Source organism: Bos mutus, chromosome 6, assembly GCF_027580195.1.
Source record: "Bos mutus isolate GX-2022 chromosome 6, NWIPB_WYAK_1.1, whole genome shotgun sequence".
NCBI classification, from domain to species: domain Eukaryota; kingdom Metazoa; phylum Chordata; class Mammalia; order Artiodactyla; family Bovidae; genus Bos; species Bos mutus.
The window spans coordinates 70,153,692-70,172,362 of NC_091622.1; the positions used below are offsets into that span (position 1 = coordinate 70,153,692).

Here is an 18,671-nt window from a genome sequence, read left to right on the forward strand (position 1 = left end):
AGTATTGTATGGGGCTGCCACTTATGTGTGATCCCTAGGGCAGTCAGATTTTTGAGACAGCAAGTAAAACGGTGGTCACCAGGGGCTGCGGTGTGGGAGTGATGGTATAATGGAGAGTTATTCCTGAATGGGTGCAGACTTTGACTTTGGAATGATGGAGAAGCTCTGGAAATGGGTAGTGGTGGTGGTCACATGACATTGTAAATATATTTACTGCCATTCCATTGTTTAATTAAAAATGGTTAAAGTGATAGATTTTATGTTCCATATATTTTGCCAGCAGAAAATGTTCTAAATACCCCTATTGGCATATATTTACATTATATATTACAGTCCTTTGTTTATCGGTAACAGTTTGATGTCATTGTAGAATTAAAACTAGAACTTCTAAGTGTCACATTTTTATTTTGTATAAGCATTCATTTGCTTTTAACTCCGGCTCATTTCCCCATTTGAGCCTGGGAATTGGCATTTTGAGGAATTGTCAGCTTCCTTGCTGGCAGACAGGCGTGGTGATTAGATTAGAACTCTACGCCCACACTCACTCTCAACCACACGTGTCCAGGACAGCGCTGACACGAAGTCAGTTTCTGTCTGACAGGTCCATCTACAGGTCCCTTCAAGGGTCTGGCTATTCTGCCCTCTGTGAAGCGTGCAGCCAGGGGGCTCTGTTGAGAAGTGAGATGTGTGCATGTCAGTTTTCCTTGGCCCTTGGTAGGTCTGGGGTGAAGCCAGCCTTTGACTAGCATGGCCGACCTTCCATGCCCTTCTTGCCCTGTTCCTTTTTACTTTGCCATTAAAAGAAGTGACATCTGTCGAAGGTTTTCTCAGGTTGGAGGTGATGAGCAAAGTTATTGATTGTGTCTGATAAGATATTTAGTATTTGTTCTTTAAGTCAAGGAAGTTAACATTGAAAGAAATCAAGAGCTCCCCCACCTCCACCCCCAACCCCAGACTTCACAGATGGTAAGGGTCTTATTCTGATGCTTATTGATTTGAGTCCTTCTGTTTCTTATCTGGTGTTTCTTTCTGGAAGTGCTTTCCAGAACTCAAAACACGGAAATCTACATATTTACAACAGGAGCTGCACTAGGCTATTGGGGCAAATCCACTGGAAATGAGGAAGTTCCTCTTTTCTGCTGCATGGGTGGATCCTGATACATCATGCTTGTCAAGTCCAGACCTTATCTGACTCCCCAAAGACACACTTCATAATGGCCTTGCAGATCTTTGTCTAAGATCAAAAGGGGAAGTTCTGCTTCCTCAAACATCAGGTTGTATTTTTCTTAGGATAAGTGAGTAGGAAATATATTAAGTAGCCTTGTGAAAGCCTTTGCTGTGGAAGATGTGTGTATATCTAGAAGAGATTTTGCAGGATAATAAGATGAGAAGGACCCTCCTTTCGTTGTCCAATGAATGACACATGCTTACTGTTCACTTTGTAAGATGTAAGAGCTAGGGACTGAATTCCATGTTTAGGCCCTTATTCTAATTCTGTGTTCAAACAAAGCAGGCAATTAATTATATTACTTATATAATAAGAGAATCACTGCTGTTCATTATTGCCACAAATAGTTGAGTACTTTTTATGTCTAGCTACTGAATTTTTTTTTACTTTTTTTTTATCATGACTCTTTTAAGGCCTAAGTATTTGATTAGGTACAGATCCTAGAGCTTTGGATGGCTTTCGATGCCCTCTTTTTAGTTTTTCAGAAGAGGAAACAGGCCTGTGGACTTGCTCAAGATTTAGAATCTAGAGTTTCTCTGTGTCCCCACATTACATTTTTTCTTCACATCCTTCACTAACTGCTTCAGAGGAAAAATATGCAATTACACATTTCATCTAAAACGTGCAGATATTAAATATCTTAGCAGACACCAGCCAATTAATAACTTTGCTTGTCGCCTCCAACCGGAGAAAAGCTTTGACAGGTGTTGTATCTTTAAAAGGCATTTATTGGAAGCTCGAATCCTTGATGCTGAGTCCTCTTAGTATATTTCCTTACAGGTGTGCAGAACATCTAACATCTCCTTGATCTTGGCTGTGCTTTTCAAACATCAAAAACAGCCCAAGGATGTCTTCTCTTGCCACCAGATGGCACAATTGTGAGTGGAGAACTGATGGAACGAAGGAGTTGGGGGTTCAAGCACAGGGAGGCTCCCAGTTGGGGACTGTTGGTGGATCTGAGTGGGGACATGCTTTATAGCAGAGCACCAGGCCTGCATGATTTGGCCCAGGATCATAATAACAGCCAGAAAAGCAGAAAATGCCAGTACTGCAGGAAAGGTGTGAGCAGCACAGGTGATTTATTAGTTCTGGGTTAGTCCATGTGGTTAAGGCAGAAAATAGAGGGGCTGACTCTGGCCCCAGGAGGAAACCACTCTTGGGAGCAGAGGCAGGAAGAGCCCAAACCACAGGTGAATCCACCCAGGCTGAAAGCCTGCAGAAGGGTGAGCCAGTGAAGGGAGTGGTGGGGATAGTGTCGCTCAGTCCTGCCTCCTGGAGAAGGGCACCCCCTTTTGCAGCAGGACATCCCTTCCTAGCATGAATGAATCACTCTTGCTCAGATGTCCATCAGAATGTGGGACCCACGGTGGTCTCATGGCTCCTTTGTGCATCGATATTTTTCTGAAAAGAACAGGTCCAAAGAAAGAGGGGCTTAAAAGTAATAGTGTTTTTACTCTGCCTCATGCACCTCGTGGCCACATTCATCAGCCCTTGAGGTCAGGCAGTGGCTCCCTTGGTGCTTCCATCAGGTCTGCCTACGGACCTTCTCTGCTATCTCTCCTCTTTATCTCTTCTTCCCGTTCCCTCTTCCTTTGCTGTTCACCCTGGCTGCCTGCTCCTGCGGATATTCATCCTCCCACCTTTTCACATGGGCCTCCTCTACTCACTGACTTCAGGAGTCCTCCCCCCTCATCTCCCCGACTCATCCCTCCCCGCCTGCCCCTCCTTCCCTTGCCATGCAGTCAGGGCTCCTCTTCTCCCATATCCTATGACTGCAGTACCATCAGAGATTCTGCTGGAATTGGCGTGATGTAGGGCTGGGAGGTTGGGGTGCTGGTGTGCAGTCAGGGGTGCGAATGAGTGGTGTAAGTTCTATGACTCATCCCTCCTCCCTACTGTCAGTGATAAATTCTGTGCTGAAGACTTTGAGACTGGTTCTCTGACCGTTTCTGCTCCCCTCACCTGCTGCCATGAGAATCTAGCATCCTTCTAGGAGTCTCTCCTCACCATCTAGCTTGGAGTTTCCTGCTTCTTTCTTACCAATCAAGTCAGCCACCTTGGGCTTTGTCACTTTTTTCTTGGCTCCTCTGTTCTTTGTAGTCTCCACTACCTTCGTGGATGATTTCATGGACACCCCTCATACCACCCTCTGACCACCCACTGGGTGCTGACGAGTATGTCTGTGGCCCTGATCTCCCCCACAACCCCCTCTCGGTTTGCGGGACCTTTTAGCGACCACCTGCTGGTCCACATATCTCTAAATCAGTTTTATCCCCCTCTAGTCTTTTGGCACCCTCTCTTCTCATAGGTGTAAGCCCCAAACTGGGGTGTCTTCTCTCCTTCCTCTTACTTCCTCACTGCTCAGATCCAGCCCATCGCAAGGCCCCATGTTCACCCAGTAAGCCCATCTCTCCTGTCCATCCCCACACCTGGCTTATGCTCTCATTAGCTCCTGTCTGGATCCAGTCTCCTGGCTGTTCTTGTCTCTAGTCCTGTTCTGTCAGTACTGTCCTCCCCTGCTCCCAGAGGGGTCCCCCCAAAACATGCACCAGTAGCTCCCCATCAGGGCAGGCTCACTTCCTTAACATGACAGAGATCCTACTGGGTCTCTGGCCTTACACACCCTGATGCTGCAGGGATTCTGAGTAACACGTGAGTTCTAAGCATGCACCTTACTGGTTCTGTGACATTAGCTCTTGTGGTCCCTGACCTGGTAGACCTTCTTCTCTGTCTGCATGCAGCCTGGCCAGGTCACACACATTCTTTAATCCGAGCTCTAGGAATCCTTTCTGACCCCTCTTCTTACCGTCCCCCCCATCGCCCTTTTTGCCTATGTTTGCTTCATTGTACTGTCATTATCTGTGTGAGTCCAGCTTCCCCACTGGGCTGCCATCCCCTGCTCTGTATTCCTGGTCCTTGGCCCCACCCAGGCGAAATAGTAGACGCTCAATTACCGTTGCATCTGTGAACACACGTTTCAGGCGCTGGCTTTGTTTCTGAGCCCTTTCTCTGTGCGATTAATGACTAACACTCCAGCTTTTCTTTCTCTGTCCTTTGGTTTCTTTCTTTCAATTAATTCATAATCTTTAGACCAACATTGAAAGACACTTGAGTTACTTAAAAAAAAAAAAAAGCTGTGCTGCAGGAAACCTTTGTTATTTTGTGATTTTTAAACTGACTTTCAAACAGCTGATCATTTTACAATCGTCTATTGCTATTACTTGAAACTGTAAACTGTCTCAAACATGGGAACAGATTTTGTGTAATCCCTAAATATCCTGGACCTAAAGTAGTACCAAGACCTAGCATGCAGAGAGAAAATTTCTTTTATTTTCAAAAGCTAAGTACAAATTTCCATTGTACCAAGGAAATGTTTTTTCAGTCCCCAAACATGGGAATATTACAGTGAGAGACTTAAAAGGATGGTAAGAAAGTTGTGTCAGTTACTTTTTATTCATCTCAAGTCCAAAACCAAGTAGATTTAGGCAGTGAGTTCTACTCGGTTGAGTCCTTTAAATCTCTATGTTACAAAATTAAAGATAACTGAACTTTTCTCCTATCCCCCCAAATCCATCAGAAACAGAACAACTGTAAATTGGAATTCACATGATCCATTTAGGACTGTTCTCAGATTGACCTGTGGAGGTGCTCTTCAAGGTTGGAGATCCTCAGGATTTGGGTGATGTGTTTGGAAGTGTGTAGTTGGGATGTAGTTCAGTTTCTTTGAAAGCTCATGTTTCCCCCACCCCTGAAAAGATGCATTTGATTTTTTTTCTGTTTTACGGTATGTATTGTAATATAAAACAAACGTTGGCAGTTACTTGTCACTGAGTGAAATTGACCTTCAAGAAGACTGTTACGCAGTCTTCTAGATGAGAAAAGCATTGCTCTGTAAGGTGACGTCCTAAATTATCTTACCCAGTCCTGCACCTCTGCACTTCCTGCATGTAGTCATTCCTTCACTGTGCACTTACTGAGCACTTTCTGTATTCCTGGTACCCCGTGAGGCTTTGAGGTGAGAGATGGGTGCAAACCTTGCTTTGGATTCTGAGAGCTCACTGTTTAGTGGGTGGGGTGGGGTCCTCATAGGATGAACTTTTCCTCAAACACACATACAAACAGACACATACAAAGACGCAAAGTCTTCCTGGCTCAGCTCTCACAGTGCCTCCCCGTGGAGCTTTTCATGTTCCTTTTAGGCAGAATGACAGCTGCCTCCTTTGAGTCTTGGGACCTGTTTGTCATCTTTCAGTATTTTTGCTTCATTTGCATTGGATTTGTCTCCTTTACAAAACTGATTTCCATCTAGTTCACTACCATGGTAATAATCATGCAATAGATCCATGTTGATAACAGTGACTTCTTAATGGTTCTGGTGGCATGGCTTCACCATTGTGGGATGGGGACCATGCTGGGGTCCTCCATGGCAGGGCTTCCTTCAGTTTGCGTGGGGATCCAGAGTGGATTCACACTCTCCCTGCCACTGGGCAAGAGCATTTTTTTTATGACTTGTATGGTTTTCACTGAGCTCATACCTCCCTCCCCCAGCTCTATTCTATTTCCAGTATGATCCACTTGTTTTTAAAGCCTCATGGGTGTTGTGGGCAATTACTACAATCCTTCCATCTTGATTTTTATCCAGTTTACTCCTGTGGGAATATAAAAGTATGTCAGAAACAGTAGGATATACAAATCATTAGCTCTTTTATTACGAATTGTGGTTGAATAGTATGTGAACCAAAGAGTAGCTGAACTGCAGTAGAGCTTTGCACTTTGCCTTTGTCACAGCTTTACTTCCCCCAAACTAGAAAATAGCCTCTCTACGTGGATCTTCTTCAATGCCATTATTTTACCTGGGTCCTTATACTTGTGTCCAAAGAGGAGAAGGTTTTGTAATGACTTCCTTACTTTGAACTTAAGCTGTCAATCTAGTTTTTGCAGCTTTAGATATTTGTGAAGGATATTTTAGTTATTTGTGAAGGAGGACAAGTGAGACTTGTTTGAATAAACAGTTGACATGGTCCAACCACTACTGTAGATGCTTGGGGAGCCTCCTGTGCTCAAGCAAGTCACCCCTACTTACGCAGGTCATTAAGAGCCTTCTGTAGAAGCCCAGTGTGGACTCTTGATGAGTCTTTTAATCCAAAGATTACAGAAAATAACAGGTCTACCTTGAATGGGCTTATTTTGCTTAAGAAAAGAAAGATTGATAGCTTTGTTCTTTTTGATGGAGAAGCAGAACCTTTCCTGAGTTTGGGTTGACTGATGGGCATTCTCAGACCGTTCTGAGCTGCTGTCCTCCACACCCACAAAACAAAGTCTGCAATTTTTAATTTTAGCTTGGAATGCAGAATCCCCCCATGTTTGCAAATTGGAGGCCCTCTCTCACTCTTCTCGTGTTTCACCCACATTTAACTTGAAGTACTTGTGGGGTTTTTTTTTCAGTTGAGCCACCCTTGTAGAGTGTTGCTTAGTTATCAGAGAATCGACAGCTTTCCCCCCAACACATACTCATATTTCATCAACTTTCATAACATGTGCTTAGATATAAGAGACGTGGGTTCAATCCCTGGGTTGGGAAAATTCCCTGGAGGAGGGCATGGCTACCCACTCTAGTATTAGACAGAGGGACCTGGCGGGTTACAGTCCATAGGGTCACACAGAGTCAGATACTACTGAACGACTTAGCACACACACAATTTATATATAATATACTGTCAAGTCCAAATTCTATAAACAGGTTTGAAAATAAAACCAAAGGACTCAGATAGTATGAGGAGGGAAGGAAAAATGGATGGAAGAAGAATCTGGTAGCCTTGAACATTCAAGTCTCTTGGGCAGTAGTCAGTGTGATTTAAAACTCTGGGTTATTCAGCCCAGAGAGTTAAAGAGCTTCTGCTATGAATGCCTACTTTATAAGGTAGTAGAAAGCTAGGAAGAAAAGGTGGTGTTCATGCCCTTAAGCACAACTGTGTGGAATGAATAAAAATATTAACTGTGATTAATTTTTAGTGATGTGGATTTAAGATAAATTTGGGGGGCTCACAGAGGCTGCTACTGAAAGTTCGAGTGGTCAGATAAGAAAGAGCCAAGAAGCCTGAGAAAGTTTGAGGCTTCACCTGGGCCTTGATTTTAAATTAGATCAATTTTAATTATTATTGATTTTAAATCTAAGAATTACTGATTTTAAGTTTTTAAAAAATTGTGGCAAAATATACATAATATAAAAAGTACCATTTAGGAGTGTCTCAGTTCAGTTCAGTCACTCAGTCATGTCTGACCCTTTGGGATCCCATTGACTAGAGCACTCTAGGCTTCCCTGTCCATCACCAACTCCCGGAGCTTACTCAAACTCATGTCCATCGAGTCAGTGATGCCATCCAGCCATTTCATCCTCTGTTGTCCCCTTTCCTGCTCCCAATCCTTCCCAGCATCAGAGTCTTTTCCAATGAGTCAACTCTGCATGAGAGTGTCTAATTCAGTGCTGTTAAAGTGTGTTTATAATGATGTGCCACCGTCACCATGTCCTAAAGAAAATCATCCTAAACAGAAACTCTGTAGCCATTAAAAGAATAACTCTCCAATCCTTCTTCTCTTTAGCCCTTGGCAACCTCTCTTCTATTTTCTGTCTCTATGAATTTGCCTATTATTAGTACCTCATATATGAGGAATCATATTTAACCTTTTGTTTCTGGCTCATTTCACTTAGCATAATGTTTTCAAAGTTCATGTTGCAGCATGTCAGAATTTCATTCCTCTTTATGGCTGAATAATACTCCTGTTTTGTGTATACACCACATTGTGTTTGCCCGTTCATCTGTTGATGGACAATTGGGTTATTTCCACCTTTTGGCTATTGTAAACACTGCAGCTGTGGATGTTGGTGTGCAGGTATCTGCATTCCTGCTTTCAATTCTTTTGGATGTGGTTGAATTTTATACTGGTCAAAGGTTATAGAGGGTATGTTGGTATTTGTTTTGAACTGCTGTTAAAATCTTGCATTGTTGACTGTTCAAGTGCCCTTTTCCTCTCTTACTTATGCTTTTTGAGAGCAGGGACTGTCTCCTAGGTCCAGCACTTAGCAGGATACCTGGAATGAATATTTTCTGAATAGATGCTGGAGTTCCTAGCCCCCAGCCATCATTCACTAGACTAGTTGGTCCTCAGAATGGTGGGTTTTGCCATCTGTCATATTTGGGGGACTTATTAATTAACATATTCAGGAAACAGAAAATAAGTCAGTGTTTTTATTAGTCAAACATCATTAGGGAAGTACATTTCAAATGCAAAGGTCCTGACATAGAGAAAACCTCATTCAGCAAATGTTTGTTGAGAACTTGCTATATACAGATACATTTCAAAATGTATGATTCCAGAGCAGTTTCAAAGCTCAGTTGGACTAATTTACTGATACTGACTTTTAAATATAAAGGGGTGTGTGTGTGTGTATATATATATATGTCTGCATGTTTGTATGTGTATATGTGTGGGTATATATATATATATATGCATGTACATATATATGTATTTAACATGAACCTCTAATCTTTGTGTGTGTGTGAGAGAGAGAACATTATAACAGCACTCAAGATAGTTTGGAGAAAAGAGAATAATATCCACAGCCACGCTCTAGTATATGCTCAAGTTTGAGGGTTGAACTTAAACTTTATTTTGAAAAGAAAACCCTGAATGCCTCTGGTGGTGACTATTTTAAAAATTTATTTTTTTAAACTCTAAAAGTAAAGTGCAAGCTGCTGCTGCTGCTAAGTCGCTTCAGTCGTGTCCGGCTCTGTGCGACCCCATAGACGGCAGCCCACCAGGCTCCCCCGTCCCTGGGATTCTCCAGGCAAGAACACTGGAGTGGGTTGCCATTTCCTTCTCCAATGCATGAAAGTGAAAAGTGAAAGTGAAGTCGCTCAGCTGTGTCTGTTCGCAACCCCATGGACTGCAGCCCACCAGGCTCCTCCGTCCATGGGATTTTCCAGGCAAGAGTACTGGAGTGGGTTGCCATTGCCTTCTCTGAAAGTGTAAGCTAGTGATCTCAAATTTGGAAGCTTTTCTTTCGGTGGTATCTATAGTAATTTTAATGGATGAATCAAGCCATTACTTTTTCTTAGTAGAGCAGCAGAATAGACATTGTCCTCCTTTGGAGAATAGGTCAATAGACTGTTGACATCTGTTACTGGGGCTAGGTGTTTTGGAACCTGTCTTTCCACCAATCTTTTATATGGTCAGTGATTGAAGGGAATTTTTATGTAACTGTGCTCCGGTGGGGAGGGAGTACAATTTATGATCCTGTTCTGAGGGCCCTAATACCCCAGAGTAGGCAGAGGTAAGATCTAGATATAGACCACTCTTGTACATCAGAAGCCAAATGGGTGATGGAGCTGAGGATTTTGGAACAGGTGGTTGTGACCTGGAATAGTTAGAGAGCAAACAATATCCATGAAGATTGGGCTTTCTTCCTGATAAGGAGGCAAATTGATGGAGTAGTTATGTCCTGGGTGCATGGGCAGAGAGGTGGGCGTAGCATGGAATGAAGAGCGTTCACGGGATCCTTAGGCTAAAAGGATTGGAGAGGCAGGTTGGGTCCAGAGGAAACAGCTAGAAATTAACACCATGAGAGTGCTTTGTAAGCTGTGCATGATGTCAGTGTTAGCTGCTGCTTGCCTCTGTTAGGGTTTTTGAGGCTGGGGTTGGGGCTGTTGAAAAAGTGTTTTAGGCTGATGGATATCAGGGTTATGAGGCAGGATGATTTGAGGGTGGAGTGAGTGGAGGCTGGAGGCATGGGTATCTTTCAGGAACGGCTGTTCATTCTGGACATAGTAAATGACTTCTGGGATCAGGGCAGCAGGAGTGGAGAGGCATACAGGGATGTGTGACAGGCTCTGGGGAATGACTGGTATGATTTATTGCCAAGGAGGGAGAAGTCAGGCAGAAATCTGGGAAATGATGTGTCCAGTTACTTCCATAGGAAATGTCAGGACTGATTGGAGGGAAGATGAGACTGTTTTTAGAGTAATCGTGTCTTGTATGTATTATGTGTTTTCTGCATGCCTGAGGACAATTCTGAGTGCTTTCCATAACAGCCTTATGAATTAGGTGCTGTTACTGTCCCCACTTTGCAGATGAGGAAACCAAGGTAGAGATGCTTGGTAACTTTCTTAAGGATCACACACTTGCATCCTGGCAGATGCAAATCTGGACAGTCTTATCTCTAGATGTGACTGTACTGAGGGAAGTAAGTCGGATGGATAAACAACAAGCTCCTACTGTATAGCACAAGGAACTATATTCAGTATTCTGTGATAAACCATAATGGAAAAGTGTAAGAAAAAGAATATATATCAGATCAGATCAGTCGCTCAGTCGTGTCCGACTCTTTGCAACCCCATGAATCGCAGCACGCCAGGCCTCCCTGTCCATCACCAACTCCCGGCGTTCACCCAAACTCAAGTCCATCGAGTCAGTGATGCCATCCAGCCATCTCATCTCTGTTGTCCCCTTCTCCTCCTGCCCCCAATCCCTCCCAGCATCAGAGTCTTTTCCAATGAGTCAACTCTTCTCATGAGGTGGCCAAAGTACTGGAGTTTCAGCTTTACCATCATTCATTCCAAAGAAATCCCAGGGCTGATCTCCTTCAGAATGGACTGGTTGAATCTCCTTGCAGTCCAAGGGACTCTCAAGAGTCTTCTCCAACTCCATAGTTCAAAAGCATCAATTCATCGGCACTCAGCTTTCTTCACAGTCCAACTCTCACATCCATACATGACCACAGAAAAAACCATAGCCTTGACTAGACGAACCTTTGTTGGCAAAGTAATGTCTCTGCTTTTGAATATGCTATCTAGGTTGGTCATAACTTTCCTTCCAAGGAGTAAGCGTCTTTTAATTTCATGGCTGCAGTCACCATCTGCAGTGATTTTGGAGCCCAGAAAAATAAAGTCTGACACTGTTTCCACTGTTTCCCCATCTATTTCCCATGAAGTGATGGAACCGGATGCCATGATCTTCGTTTTCTGAATGTTGAGCTTTAAGCCAACCTTTTCACTCTCCACTTTCACTTTCATCAAGAGGATTTTGAGTTCCTCTTCACTTTCTGCCATAAGGGTGGTGTCATCTGCATATCTGAGGTTATTAATATTTCTCTCGGCAATCTTGATTCCAGCTTGTGTTTCTTCCAGTCCAGCGTTTCTCATGATGTACTCTGCATATAAGTTAAATAAGCAGGGTGACAATATACAGCCTTGACGAACTCCTTTTCCTATTTGGAAGCAATCTGTTGTTCCATGTCCAGTTCTAACTGTTGCTTCCTGACCTGCATACAAATTTCTCAAGAGGCAGGTCAGGTGGTCTGGTATTCCCATCTCTTTCAGAATTTTCCACAGTTTATTGTGATCCACACAGTCAAAGGCTTTGGCATAGTCAATCAAGCAGAAATAGATGTTTTTCTGGAATTTTTTTGCTTTTTCCATGATCCAGCGGATGTTGGCAATTTGATCTCTGGTTCCTCTGCCTTTTCTAAAAGCAGGTTGAACATCAGGAAGTTCACGGTTCACATATTGCTGAAGCCTGGCTTGGAGAATTTTGAGCATTACTTTACTAGCGTGTGAGATGAGTGCAATTGTGCGGTAGTTTGAGCATTCTTTGGCATTGTCTTTCTTTGGGATTGGAATGAAAACTGACCTTTTCCAATATATGTGTAACCAAATCACTTTGTTTATAGTAGAAATTAACACATAATTGTAAATCAACTATACTTCAATTAAAAAAAAAATTAGAAACCTCAAAAAAAAAAAAAAAAAAAAGAGTCAAGTTCTTACCTAGGATGCCTTACTGCTTTCACCATAACTACCTGAAGAAAGAAATACTGCAGCACACTCCAGTATTCTTGCCTGGGAAATCCCATGGACAGAGGAACCTGGTGGTCATTTCCTTCTCTAGGACGTCTTCCCAACCCAAGGACTGAACTCACACCTCCTGCGTTGGCAGCTGTGTTCTTTACCACTGAGCCACCATGGAAGCCCAGATTGAAATACATTTGAAATATAAATTCTTAAGAATTTTTGGATTAAATTGAAAGTACTTCGTTTTGAAAGGAGATAAATACTTGAAAAACCAGCATCTTCACTTACCACTGTGCCCATTTTCATTATTTAACAGTCTGTATGACTAAAAATCACCCCAACCACTTCATTTCCATAGTCTGGTTCCATCATTTAGAGCTTCAGTCTGGGGGCACACAGTCTGGCCCATAGCACTTCTCTTTCTGTTGGTGCTCGGTAACATGTGATGACTAATTCACCTTATTGTTGAATTTTCTGTGACTCAAGGCTGCCCAGCATCTTCTGATCTGGGGTGTACTTTGCGTGACATCATGGGGCTATAATTGATGGCATGGTTGGAAGGCACCCAGATGAAATATTTGTCTGGATAACTAAACTTGAGACTGGTGATTTATACACACCTTCAGGGGGCAACTTCAGCCCTTCTGTAGAGTACTTCTGGGCCGTCCCTCTCCATGGATTCTGTTCCTGCTATCTTCAGATGTCAGCATGCCTCCTATTTTTTATATAAACTTGTAACCTTTTAACTACTACTAAAGTTTTAACTATAGATCTATTTCTGTGCTTTCTCCTGCCATAATTCTCCAGGAAGAGGTCTACACTTGTAGGCTTAACCTTGAAGCCAGCAGAAATTCCCACTCAACTGAAATTGGATTTCCTGTGGTGTCTTCCTAACCAGATCTGGGGACCTATGTTCATTCCCTTTGATCCTGCTGAGCATCTGCCCTGGGACCCACCCACCTTCTCTTGGAAACCTTTTGATGTGTTGCCTCCCTTGTCTTTTTTAGCCTCTCCCCTTCCTTTCTGATGGTCCCATTAAAAAAAAAATCTGTCTTGACTCTTTGCTACCCACTCTTAGCTGGAAGAACTCTGTGACCAGTACTCATTGTGTCCCTCTTTTTTCTACAAAACCGTTTCCTCAGATTATTTGATCCTGTCTTATAACTTCACAAGTACTGCTCTTTCCCCACCATCTGAATTTCACATAATCAGGTGAGAAGTCCACCTGCTGGCCAGGTGTAGCACCTGGGAGCAGGTGTCCTGCTTCTCCCGCCTGTCCCTTTCTCACCATCTGAATTCGTGGTAAGTCCACCTGCTGGCCAGATGCAGCACCTGGGAGCAGGTGTCCTGCTTCTCCCATCTCTGCCCCTTTCTCACCTTATCTCCATCTCTGCCCTGAACGTGTGCAGAGACTCCTGCTGTGGCTTTCTCTGGCTGCCCCTGCCTCCCACCCGCCGCTTCCTCCACTGGCCTGGACGGCTTTTGCTGCTCCTTGAGAACCCACGTCAGTTTTTGTCTCTGACCTTGTATGTGTGGAGGGGGGCACAAATCCAAGCACACGAACCATTCCCCCCATGATCCTGCAGAAGTGACTGAAAACCCCCCAGGGAGCTCTGTTATCCTGGCGCCCTCGCTCCCCTCACCTGGATCGTACGTGAGTCAGCCTTTTGTGTTCTTCATGGCACCATCACCACCAGTGTGCTCTTTCTCTGGCAGCCTCACATCGTCCTCTTTTGTCTTAAATCCTTAACTGTGAGTTCTGTGGCTTCTGCTGACCTGAGGGCCAGAACTTTTCACTGATATTGAGTCTAGTTGACCTCAGGTATCTCCCTGTGCACGAGTGTCTCTGGTGTCTGTCTGTGGTATCTGTGTGTCTGCTCTTTCTCCTCTTCTGATATCGTGGAAATCCAGCCCACTTCTTTCTATGTCGCCTGAAGCTAAGTCTTGTACCTATGTTGCATTATTCTGACATTGAACACTGTGTACTTTAAGCTCTGGACTGTAAGGACTGTGTGTCCCGTCTACATGGATTTTCTCCCAGCATCTAACACAGTGCTTTTGCAGCTCATAAGTAATGAACAGATACTTACCTTCATGCAACGGATGCATGTATATACTTGTATGCACAGATGAATGAATGGATTGGCTGCTGTGCTTTTCTAAGGTTCCAGTTTCATATTCAGAGTCTCTAGTTTTGTATCTTTAGTCTGACACTCTCCCATCTGAGCTATTTAGGCACTTCTTTTAGTTTTTGTATCTTTAGTTTGCTATGTAGCAAATATCCGTAGGCATTAGGTTGATCAGGCTGCAACCCAACGTCTGCTATGAAATCTCATGATCTGATCATTAAAATAAGATTTTCATTTTCTGCCTTATCATTTGAAACACAAAGATCTTTTTTTTTTTTTTTAAATGACCATCACCGAATAAAGACAATTGCATAGAAATAACTGAATTCACAAAGCTGTAAGAAAAGCCAGGCTATCATGATCATGGATATTTTGCCTAAAGAGCGATGGGCCGATGGTTTTTTTGTTGTGTTGTTTAATCGTGGGAGGTTTTGTTTTTGTTGTTTCTAGACTGGGTGTCAGCATGTCAGTGTCATTGCAGTGGCCCATGTTCAGAGTGGAAACTTGACCCCGTTGTGTGTTTAACCCAGAGAATGCCATGGCATCCAGCAAGTCTTGGCTTGCATACTGAGGGTGACCCTCAGGATTAATTGAGAGTTGCTGAAAATAACTTAATTTTCTAGATGAACTTTAGAAACTTTAAACAGAACTCTCTCACCATAAATAGCTGGGCAGCTTTGTCCTATTTTTATTGTCGAGTACACAGAAGATGGAAATCAATATTGGAAAAAATGCTTTATTTCGCCCAAGAAAAAGATCATGTTCAACACGATTTTCGTTTTTCTTGGCAGGCTCTTCTCAGCCATCTGTGAGTCCAGGGGAACTGTCTCTACCATCTATCCACCCAGCAAAATCAGAGTTAATTGTCAGCGTTGGCGACGAGATTAGGCTGTTATGCACTGATCCAGGATTTGTCAAGTGGACTTTTGAGATCCTGGGTCAACTGAGTGAGAAAACAAACCCGGAATGGATCACCGAGAAAGCAGAGGCCACAAATACAGGCAATTACACGTGCACTAATAAAGGCGGCTTGAGCAGTTCCATTTATGTGTTTGTTAGAGGTAAATGCTCAGCTTTCTTTGATGCTATGCTTAGAGAACTTTATATCCTGTCCTTAATTAAGGATGACATATAGATAGCTGAGTCATGGATAAAATATTACTGGCTGGGTCTAGAAAGCATAAAACACAGTTTTCTTAGTTAGTTTTCCCACATCTTCTGATGCATAGTGGCTTCGGGTATGACTCCAGCTGAAGGTCTTGTAAGGCTGTGATGCTCTTCCTAATGAGGTTACAATATGGTTTAGCCCATTTGTCCTGGTGGTGTCAGTAAACCCTGAGAATAAATTAGGCCCTTTGGGAAGACAGCATTTTAATGCCTTGAGATCCCAGATATTCCCACTTAGTAAAAACACTTCAGGGAACTAAAGGCCTCTAAAGGCCCCAAACAGACCAAAGCTTCAAATGAATTGATCCACATTTAGACAGTAAATTCCAGAAACAATTCAGTTGGTTAAGCACCCTTTGTCCTTCCTGGGTTCTTAATAGTAGTCAGTTTATTCATTTAAAAAATTGTGACCTCTGAGAAATAAAAGGAAAATGTGATGGTTGGATTTCTGTACCTCATTTCCTGTGATGAATGCAGTGATTCATCTGTGTGTGTGCTTTTAATAAGCTTGTTAGAAGAAGGTTTCCTGGTGGGGCCAGGGGAAGGGATAGGGGAGGGGTCTTTTTGTTGGTGTAAAAACTAGAATACTTAAAGCTTAAGAGACATACCAAAGTTATAGGAGGAGAAATAGTTTCAGTTCTCGTCCTGGATTTGTACCTGGACTGAGGTTGTCATTGCAACCTCATCTATGGTATGGTGGAAGAAGATCCAAAAGATTTGTCCTAGATTGTGGATCTGAGCAACCTCTGGAGTTACAGTTCCTCACAGCAACACTTGGATAAGATCACCTGCTCTGTCCTCCTTATATAATTGTTTTCAGGGAGACAGAATTAATGCACATTCTAGCTCTATGGAAGGTTAGTAAAATTGACTCTCCTGTTTGCTGTGAGAAGGTTGCCATGAAATTGAAACTGCCTCTCCTTACTTTATCTTTTCCTGGGTGGATAGCTGAAAAGAAATACACGTTCACAAGCCACAGCTAGCCTCTGGGTATGTTTCCATAATTGTTGAGCCACCCGTGTTCTGTTCTTTGACATTCAAGAAGGTACTCTGTAATTTCCAGGTGGTAATGAAGTGTCATTCTGCTTATTAATAGGATGGGTAGATGTCTGAATAAATAGGGAAACTGCTGTATTAGCCAAATCAGTCTCACAGAGCGCTCAGGTTTTCTTGATAGGGGAAGTCATCCTCAATAACTTGGAACTGTATTTAATTATTACCGGTTTAAGATGTTTAGATGCCTGTATAGTTTGTCTTATGGCAGTGAAGGAAATCAGGGCATTGTTGTGGGAGCTATAGCTCAAGTGATTGAGAAAGAATAAGTGGGAAAATAACCAATGATAGCCTCGAACTATATTTCAGCCATTATGAGGTAATTTATTTGCGGAATAAATTAGTTAGGCTCGGAGGTGCATAATTCATTTAAGAAAACTCTTTGAAAATTGGTCAAAATTATATGATAAGTGGATTTCAATTATTTCATTGATTTTTGTGGCGCACTCAATTTGCATGTGGAAAGGACATTTTAAAAAACATTTTAGGGACTTCCCTGGTGGTCCAGTGGTTAATATTCCACACTTCTACTGTAGGGGGCACGGGTTCGATCCCAGGTTGGAGAACTAAGATCCCGCATGCTGCACAGTGTGGCCAAAAGATGAAAAAACTTTTTAAGTGTAATCCGTTGGCTCAACCATGTGTCTGTATGATCGTAACACAGTATAGAGGTGGCAGCATATTGTGTGTACAGAACGAGGTGTGTATAGAGGTCCCAGTTGGCCTAAGGCTTTCCCAGTCCATGCCAGGCATCCCAGCATAATTGCTAATTGTACCTCTTTCACGTCCAGGTGTCCTGGTTTGGACAATCATGTATTTGCCACAGCATTTCTGAACCTCATAAGCTTCCCTTGTGCATATCAATTTATTTGATTTCCAGAAATTCTATTTATACATATCTTTCAAGGAATATGAATAGAGCACGGACCACGTGTTATTCCTACTGTGTGGCCCCCTGATAGTTTTCTAGACTCTTTTCAGAAGCTGGAGGATCCTGGAGACTGTGAACTCTGGAAAGAAGGTCACTTGGGTTAGTGGAGAACACTTTTCCCCACACTACTAGATGTCATCAGCCTGCCTATTCGTGGCCTATGTTCTTTGCAGTGTTATACATTTTAGAAAAAAAGCAAATATTATAATAAATATTACAAATATTTATATTCATAAATATTATAAAACATTTATATGTTTAAATATTCATAATTTAAAAATAAAATTTAAAATAAAAATTAAAATTTATAATATTTATATTTATAAATATTATAGTAAAATATTCCCAGAGTTTTAAGAGCTCAGATTGTGGTATCAGTCAGACCCGAGTTTGAGTTCTTTCTAGCCATTCTGGGCCACATCACTTAAGGAGAGTTGCTATTTTGAGACTTGGTTTATCTATAAAATGGTGATAATGATAGTGCCCATCACATGATAGGTGTTTTTCTTTTTTTTTAGATCATTGCAATTTATTTATTTATTTATTTTCTATTCTTTTTTACTTTACAATATTGTATTGGTTTTGCCATACATCAGCATGCATCCATGATGGGTGTTTTGAGGATTAAATGAGAAAGGTGAATGTGTAATGGGCCAATCTTAGTGCCTGACATATGGTTTAAGTGCCACCTTTTCCTTATTAGTATAGTTCAGATAAATTCTACTTTCATTTGCAAAGAATAAAGTCGGCAGCCATTTGGGCTACTGGGGATTTTTGCTGTGAGAGAGCATTTTATTTTTCTTTAATTTTTTGGCCAAGCCACACAGCATGCAGAACCTTAATTCCCTAACCTGGGATCAAACCTGTGCCCCCTGCAGTGGAAGCATTTGACCACAGGGTTACAAGGGAAGTCCCCGAAAGGCAACGTCTTAGATCTTTATAAAATGTTTTCATTGTCATTTTATATATGTGCCGTTTGAAATACTGATTGTCGGTTATGCCATAGACCCCGAGAAGCTTTTCCTGATTGACCTTCCCTTGTACGGGAAAGAAGAAAACGACACGCTGGTTCGCTGTCCCCTGACAGACCCCGAGGTGACCAATTACTCTCTTACGGGGTGTGAGGGGAAACCTCTCCCCAAGGATTTGACGTTTGTGGCCGACCCCAAGGCAGGTATCACAATCAGAAATGTGAAGCGTGAGTACCATCGGCTCTGTCTGCACTGCTCAGCGAATCAGAGGGGCAAGTCCACGCTGTCGAAGAAATTCACTCTGAAAGTGCGGGCAGGTACCGGCCCTTGTTTGCTTTCTGCTGG

At 42.6% G+C, this 18,671-nt stretch overlaps 1 protein-coding gene across 2 annotated transcripts in view; it reads left to right on the forward strand.

Annotated features, from left to right (window-relative positions):
• The window catches only part of KIT (KIT proto-oncogene, receptor tyrosine kinase), an 87,158-nt gene that overhangs the window by 23,320 nt on the left and 45,167 nt on the right, over positions 1-18,671 (forward strand). For both annotated transcript variants that reach the window (XM_014481500.2, XM_014481501.2), the window contains exons 2-3: positions 14,996-15,265; positions 18,362-18,643. In XM_014481500.2, coding sequence (XP_014336986.2) covers positions 14,996-15,265; positions 18,362-18,643 — 552 coding nt within the window. The remainder of the gene's footprint in view (positions 1-14,995; positions 15,266-18,361; positions 18,644-18,671) is intronic.